Consider the following 8,646-nt stretch of genomic DNA (forward strand, 5'->3'; position numbering starts at 1 on the left):
AAATCATATCTAGTCACCGAAAGCTCAAAATTGGACAAAACATAGGTCACATGTATTGAAGGCACAAGCTAATTTGGTATATCAGCAAGATGACGATTCAAGTGCTATACCTTCCGTCAATAGTACAGCATCACAGTTCGGTACTTCTTTAACAGCTATCAATATCCCTCAATTTATATACACAATATTTGGCAAGAAAGATGATAATATGATATGCAATATAAAAATAGAATAGCTTAAGCTCTGTCCATACTATCTTATATGTGACAAACAAATGTGATATGCCCATATATGGGTGTAATATGACATTACGACTAGAGTATATGTTGGCACGTCACATAAACCAAGGAGGTTAACAGACTTCTCAAGTTAGTAAAATGCATTGCAGTGTAACACCTAATAATTTGAGTGCAAAATATGGTTGCTTAACCCTCTAGATACCGTCTTCGTCTGTAGTCGAAATTGACCTCAAACCGAGAATTCCCATTTTCGACTGCAGTCGAAATTTAGTGACTAAAAAATAGGTGGTTTTCAAATCGCTCCTGTTTTTATTTTAGCTCCAATACGTCAGAAATTTTGAACATGCATGCGTGAAGCTTTTTTCTTTCGAAATCTGTGAAGAACTCACATGCGCTTATATAAAAATGTTTAGAAATATCAATTTGAAATCATTAATTTCAAAAATTTTTCGAAATGGCCGCACAAGATGTGTACACAGCTGAGGAAGCGATTGACCTGATTTTTGATTCAGACAGCGATGAAGGTGAGTTTTTAGATGTGCGAGACTTAGACGTGCCTGATAGCGATGATGACAGTGGGGCTTCAAGCAGTTCTGACGGCGGAGATGTTCTTGATGAAGATGAGCATAGGCCTAGAAATGTGAGGGTGGTCGATGCTTTTGAATGGAAAGATCGTGCTTATAGTTATGGATGGTTGGGTAAATAAATTATATAACTGTGTGGAATAGGAATGTTTTATATTTGTTTTTATTTGTTTTTTGGCTATAATTTTTTTTTTTTTTTGGTTTTTGCTGATGATTTATATGTAGCATTTTTCTGTCATTTCTATTATATTATATATATTATATTATGAAAAAAAAATTCTAAAAATATAAAATATACATCAAATGAAAGCTTATTCTATACAGAAAGTTCCCAAAAATCCACTAGAACGAAGTATACTCAAAAAACGCAAAAAACTTTGTTACACTGCACTGCAAAAGAATCCGGTATTCAAGGGTTTGCACTACAAAAGAATCCGGTATTCAAGGGTTTGCACTACAAAAGAATCCGGTATTCAAGGGTTTGCACTACAAAAGAATCCGGTATTCAAGGGTTTGCACTACAAAAGAATCCGGTATTCAGAGGTCACAGGTACAGTATTATAACAGGTGTGGAATTTTTAAAAAAAGGAACAGGATATGATTTACAGGCCACTTTTCTAATTTTTCACATAGTTCATCAATAATCTGAGTACGAGTTGTCTAAGGGCAATGTAACTGTCCTGATGTAAAAGTCTAGGTCTATGATAAATTTCCATAGTATTTTTGTATATTTCCGTACATCCGTAATTAGGCAAAATTTCCATACTAACTACGGAAGTTCCGTAGTACTTGAGAACTCTGCATAAATTTGTCACATAAAATGTTATAGTGAGGACAGAGTTTTAGGTTGGCTAAATATATGATAAAATAGTTAGCCTTGGCCCACTACTATACAGGTATACTCTAAAATATTAATAAAAACATGCCAGTTTTTGAGTGCAGTATGCCAACAGGCCTCTGTGCTTTAGACCACAGCTGCTCCTCTCCACTATAAGTTGGTAAGCCTACAAGCAAGTACAGTAAAACGTCCATTTTACGAATGTTGATTTTTCGATTTTAGGAATGATTTTTGCCCCTGATGACGACATCATTGATCAAATATTACTGTAAAAAATGTCTGACTGCGCACATTTTACAAAGTGATAATGTATTTTTTCTTTATAAAATCAAGTTTGTGGTGTTATTTATTAATAGTTTGATCTTTTCTTCCATTTCTATTATAATAATCACTATAATAATGTAATAAACCTAACCAGAACAACGAACACAAGTATTGTCGGATTGAGCGCACATATTTATGATGACGATCGAACAAGAGTGTTGGGGGTCAGCACATAACTTATTGACATAGCGAATGTCAAATATTGCGAAATGCATGTAAAAAACACAATTTGGAAATTTAACAACAACTGGAAGAACACGATAGAAAGGTCCATAAAACATACAGATGTTTGAATAAGAGTTAAAATAATATTTTGTTAGCTGCAGCACTGTCGGTTCATGCTAGGCCTGGCCTCTGTTAGCATATCGGCGCTCACTAGCAGGGATAGTTACTCCTAGGTATTTACACCTGATCTAGTTTAAAAATATTTCAATTTACGAAAAATTTACGTAAAATGTCGTACTGTAGTTGTACTAAAGAATCTGTCCAGTGTTCATCAACCATAGTATGCATATAAAAAGATACCAACAGCTAATAGAACGACAAGTACAGAGTTCAAGATTAGTTTGTGCCTCGGATCTTGATCCAGGAAATCGGTGGCTGTTTCTTTATTGGGTTCTTCTACTTCCACTTCATCCGTTATACCACAAAACCATTTCACAAACCTCAATATGTTTGTCTTTGCAGTTTCCTCAGTTGTCATGTCAGTTGGATCTGCAATCACTAAAGCATTATATAAATACTGTCAATATTTCATTTAGGGGTAAAGTTCAAAAGTTCACAGGTTATAGAGCAGGGGGAAATGTAAAGAACCTTTACTTTACGTGTTAACTTAAATCGAAAGTGGGTTGTGAAATTATGTTGGTAGTACCAACAGTCTCCTACCAAAAATACTGTAATTGACTTACTGTATGTAAGTCTAAACTTTTAATTTCAGTTTGGTAATTTATGAAAAACTTTGACATATTGAACAATGTAGGCCTATACCGAGAAAATGCGGTCACCGACCTACCTGAACCAATAGACAAAAAAGGGTAGGAAAAAAATTGTATTTCTTATTTTAGCAAATAGTTTTGCCAAAAAATCCAAATGGAAGAGAAAATAAAAATAAAATTTTATTGGTGAATGGAAACAGTGTAGTAATGGGATGGTTAAATGCTCTAAATTTATATCTTAGCAGCGGCAGCTATTCAAATTTTTTTTTTTTTTTTTTTTAAATTTAATTTTTTTTTTTTTTTTTTTTTTTTGAAATTTAATTTTTTTTTGTGGCAGTGGGTGTGCTACCTGGCCAAATAAAATGTTATTTTTTATTTGAAATCATCATTATAGGTGAGTATACAAGGTATAAAAAAAGGTCTCGTCTAACTTTAGCAATACTAAGTCAATTCCAGTACGACTCATCATTTTAAAGCTTACAATTGTTTATTCCATGAAATATCTGAATATTAATATATTGAAATTGAATTAATACATTGAAATATATTAAAATGTCAATTCTGTTATTTTTTCCATAGATGCTGGTTTTGGGATGGCATGCCCCAATTAGTTACAAAAAGAATACAGATACAGAACAAAACCAACATTTCATGGGATAAAAGTCCATATATACAAGTGCAATAAAATATTGATCATTGCCAGAATAGTAATCTACTAATCAACAAGATGTGTGTATGTCATTTCTAATATTTAAAAAATCAAAGGGTTTTACCATTATTAATTGTATGACTTTGGTTCTTTTGCAATTTATTTTATTGTGTAAAAAATGTGTATTTGAAAGAATTTGTTAAAGGTGAGTGGTGGATTAAATACAAATTCACCAAAGGATCCCAAAACTGGTGTAGGGGACAGTTAATTAAGAACATAGCATAAAGCAGTGACAGGTGTAAAGTTAATACCTAATTCAGGTGTCATCTGCGTACTTATTTCTTCAGACTCAGTACTGGATATAATGCTTAACCCATAGCTTACAATCTCTGTATCTTGATTGTCCATCAGAGGTGATATATCACTCCTACTTGGGTCATCATATCTGGTCCACCATGTCAGTCTGTGTAACTTAAGTAAGAAAAAAGAATACTGCTTAAGTATATAATCTTGGAGTGGTCCTTGTATTCAATGAGAAACATCAAAATATTAAATATTGTCAGTTATATGAGGTATCAGTGTTATATTTAAATAAGTGGCATAATTTCAATCAGGTGACAAATTTATTCCATTATGTTAAGCCAGGCACTCATTGCGCATGGCGGTCGTCCGCCGACGCGATTCTATGAAGAATGCAAAGCGACAACGCGCGCACACCGGCTCGTTTTTATTGACGATCCGTTCAGACTGGTACCGACATTTAAACCAAAATTTAACTCACAAGTTTTTCTTTAATGATAAATTAAATGATAAATTACTACTACAGTAGTAAACTAGTCAAAATGGGGTTCAGCCGGACCCCCGAAACCCCCTGGTTACAGGTCTCTGTGACATCATCTTTCCATCAGTAACATCTATACACCTAGCAAGTTTTTTTAAATTCCACATTCAGTGTACAAGTCCTTTACAGTTCTATACCCCACTGGTCTTGTGAAGTCTAACTAGTGTTTGACATGTTAATGAAGACTTATGAGCCATTAAACACTTGAAGGCTGCTTTACAGTGGAACAGGTACTACTTTCAGTGACCTTGCATGTTGGTAATAGAACTTTATCACTTAACTGTCATTGATTGTTTACACAGTGTAATTAAGGTCACACATTGTGCAAAAAAAAAAAAGAGATGTACACCTCATGACATTAGACTGCGCAATCACAGTTCTCTGTAACGACAAGAAATTATGTATTAAAAAAAAAATTATTTGGGCTTTGCTACAGTGTCTCTGCAGTTTGGTTTAATTATCACCTTATATAACTATATATATTTTTCAAATTGAAACCTTACTTTATCTTTGTTCATTGGTGTTGTAAAAAAACTCAGCCCAACCTGCACCAGTAACGCCACCACCAGTACAATGGCTCCAATGTAGAAGTAGTGGATCTCAACTATCTCAGGCCGAGTGTCTGGTTCACCACAAGCTGGCTCAGGGTACACCAGCTCTAGGACCACACGAATTACAGAAATAGTGTTGCTGGCTATAAGCGCATAGAATGCCCCCTATACAACAAAGTTTAATAGTCAATCAAATCCATCAATAACAAAGTCATAAAAATTAATTCTCCTAATGATGGTCAGAGCAATCTCAATCGCCAGTGGTTTTTACCTCAAAAACCATATTTTTACACATAGTGTATTCACAGATTTATGATTATAATTGATTGAGAATATTTCAAATCTATCAATCAATTAATCAACACTATTATGATCATGTTTTATATGGAAGGTATGGCACATAAAAAAACTAGTGTAAATGAACTATTTTCACATGGAATTTGAAAAAAAGTTCAAGTCAGTGATGTCATTAGATGTTTAGTTAAGACTTACCGTTTCAGATGCCCGCTCCCAGAAGATACCTAGGCAGAATATAACCGTTAATGGAGGCTGGATGTATATTGATATTTTTTGTATGTAGTAAAATAATTCTCCATTGCTTGATGATGCCACAACAGGAATGAGTAAGATGCTGATTCCAACCATCACAACTACAGAAATTCTGATATAAGAAAATTTGTGCAAAATTTAAAAAAAATTAATCAGGCACGCACTTAAAGTTTAAATCAACAACAAAAAAACTCATTTATTAAAATCTGAAATAAAGTAATGATTAAATATATTTAAAAAATCATAATCACTTCTTAAGTACAGTACTCCCTTAAGTGTAGACCCCACCATCCATCATATATTCATGTTTAAGTTATACAGTATCGACCATGGACAGTACACTATTTTGGACGCAGTGCCCGAGGGCATGCTGTATTGCACAGACCATTGGCACTGCAGACTTTGGATTGGATTGGATTTATTCGGTGTAAACACCAAGAATAGCCCACGAAAATTCTAGAAGAAGACTTATTTCCAGTGGGGTCCTTCTGTTGGTGATTGGGCAGTACACCAGGAGACAATCCCCTACTCTTTTCCGAAGAGGGTACTGCGTTCTTTAACGTGCACATGGGCCATAATGCACACAGGACCAACGGCTTAAACATCTCATCCAAAAAAATGTGCGCTATTGTAACTTGTATTTCAGCCCTCTAGCTGAAACACAAGGAGAGGCAGTGATGGGAATTGAACCGGGGACCTAGAGATCTCCACGGTTCAGTGCACACACAGCGGCTACCACCAGATTAGCCGACTGAGCTAAGCTGCTCAGGGCTAACTGCATTGCATTGAGAATGCAGCCACCTTAAATACGTCATTATTCTGAATTTAATACCATAACCTAGAGGGAAACGCAGTGGAAGAAAACTACGTAGACCAACATCATCAAGAATAACGATTAGACAAGGTAAAACTAGGCATCATAAATCTGGCTTTGTTAGACCCCAAGTTAGAACACTTAGAACACTTAATATAAAGAGGAATTCAAGTAATGATCAACCAAGGAAAAGTAATCCATCATTTTTACCAACTTTTCTGTATACCAATGCAAGATCAATTAATAAAAAACTTGACGAATTGGAAAATGCTGGAGCTAGGGAAAAATCTGATTTAATTGTTATCACTGAATCATGGGTGGCGCCATCTACAGCTCCTGAACAATATGAATTAGACTCATTCTACACCTTTAATAAATGTAGGCAGCACAAGAAAGGCGGCGGTGTGTTGATATATGTCAAACACCAACTAAAAGCCATTGTCATTGACAAAATGTCAATGTGCCACCCGAGTTGGAAGTAATTTGGCTTCTGATAACACATCCAAAGTTTCCAAGATCAGCACCTTACAATGTCTTGCAGGTATATACATTACTGAAGTTAACCAACGCGAGTTGCTTATTGAACATCTAATGTTGGGAATTGATTATATTAGGACATATAAACCACAAGCCGCAATCATGTTATTTGGAGACTTCAACAGAACGAACATTGAACCTTTGTGTCTAGATGGTCTCAAACAAATTATTCACTTGCCCACTCGGGGTGATGCAATCTTAGATCTTTGTCTAACTAATGTTCCTGAATTGTTTTATAAACCAAAGTTATTGTCTCCTATAGGTCGTAGCGACCACGCTTTAATTGTTGTTAACCCCAAAATTAGGAAACCTAACAATCGTATAGTAGTTAAAACCTTTCAAAGTATGCCTGAATCTAAAATTAATCTGTTCGGAAAGTGGGTCCAATCAGAAAGTTGGGATAATGTTCTTAATACCTCAAATGTCCAGGCTAAGACTGATGCTTTTAATGAAGCCATGAATTATAATATTAATAAGTTTTTCCCTCATAAAAAATAAAAACACATAAAGATTCTAAACCATGGATGACTAGTAAAGTACAAAACTTAATCACTCAAAAAAGCCTATAAGAAAGGAGATGAAAAACTAAGAAGAAAACTTAGAAATATTAAGGAGATACTGAAATGCAAAAAAAGCATTTAATGAAAATAGAGTTAGATACTTACAGAAAACAGATCTTGGTGAGTGGCACAGGCAGGAGAAATTCCTTGCTAATATGGGAAAAAATGATCCTACTATCCAGGTCCCAGGTGTAAACCTGGATGATTATATGACAGTTGCAAACTGTATTAATAAACATCTTGCAGCCAACTCTCAGCAGCAAGAACCAATCAATCTGCAAGAATTACCATCATATCTTCCAAGCCCTGTGCCACCCCCAAGTTTCCAACCTTGTGAAATATATCATGATCTTGGGAGGATTCGTGTTTCAAAGGTGGGAGGACCTGATAATATACCAAGGAGTGTGCCTATGAACTTAGCTTTCCGATTACCAATATAATCAATGCATCTTTACAATAGGGTATTGTTCCAATACAATGGAAAAATGCTAACATTGTCCAGCTTCCAAAACAGAATTCTCCGATGATCAATAAACTTTGGCCTATCTCGCTAACGCCCACTTTAGCTAAGATTGCTGAGAGAAGGGTTTCCCATTTCATTATCCAATCTATAAAACCGCATATTGATAAGCGCCAATTTGGTATTCAGAAAGGAATATCCACCACTCATTGCCTGATAAAGGTGTACAATAAACTAATTTCAAATGCTGAGATTCCTAAATCAATTAGTACACTAGCTCTAACAGATTTTACAAAGGCTTTTGACCTTATTGATTATAGAATTGCATTTAATTGTCTCAAAGAAATGGACGTTTCCCCTTCTATCTTGCAATGGGTCGTGGCTTTCCTTTCGGCTAGAAATCAAAGGGTTAAGTACAAGAACAAACTTTCTGAATGGGAAACCTTTACTGGTGGAGTCCCTCAAGGTACAATCCTTGTGCCCATAATTTTTTTGTGTGTAATTAATAGTGCCCTTACAGATGATATTTTAGGACCTAATTCTGGGATCCAGGCTTGGAAGTATGTCGATGACCTAATGCTTGGAGAGAGGAGAATTTTAAGCCAACCAAGTTTGATTCAGAAGGGACTAAATTCTTTTCAAGAGTGGTCATTGACCAATAAATTGAAACTTAATCCCTCCAAGTGTCAAGCCATGCAAATTTATTATGGTAAGAGAATGCTTCCAGACCTGGATCTTCACATAGCTGATCATAAATTAACATCT

The 8,646-nt window shown here is 35.1% G+C and overlaps 1 protein-coding gene across 1 annotated transcript in view; it reads right to left on the reverse strand.

Annotated features, from left to right (window-relative positions):
* Nucleotides 1–1,290: 1,290 nt before the first annotated feature.
* The window catches only part of LOC117119868 (sodium/myo-inositol cotransporter 2-like), a 15,359-nt gene continuing 8,003 nt past the window's right edge, over nucleotides 1,291–8,646 (reverse strand). Inside the window, exons 10-13 of the mRNA XM_033264854.1 lie at nucleotides 5,454–5,622; nucleotides 4,914–5,126; nucleotides 3,881–4,040; nucleotides 1,291–2,708 (exon numbers count right to left, since the gene is read on the reverse strand). Coding sequence (XP_033120745.1) covers nucleotides 2,482–2,708; nucleotides 3,881–4,040; nucleotides 4,914–5,126; nucleotides 5,454–5,622 — 769 coding nt within the window. The 3' untranslated portion in view covers nucleotides 1,291–2,481. The remainder of the gene's footprint in view (nucleotides 2,709–3,880; nucleotides 4,041–4,913; nucleotides 5,127–5,453; nucleotides 5,623–8,646) is intronic.

Source organism: Anneissia japonica, unplaced genomic scaffold (assembly GCF_011630105.1).
Source record: "Anneissia japonica isolate Jap-2015-1 unplaced genomic scaffold, ASM1163010v1 scaffold724_len3256291_cov202, whole genome shotgun sequence".
Classification (NCBI taxonomy): Eukaryota; Metazoa; Echinodermata; class Crinoidea; order Comatulida; family Comatulidae; genus Anneissia; species Anneissia japonica.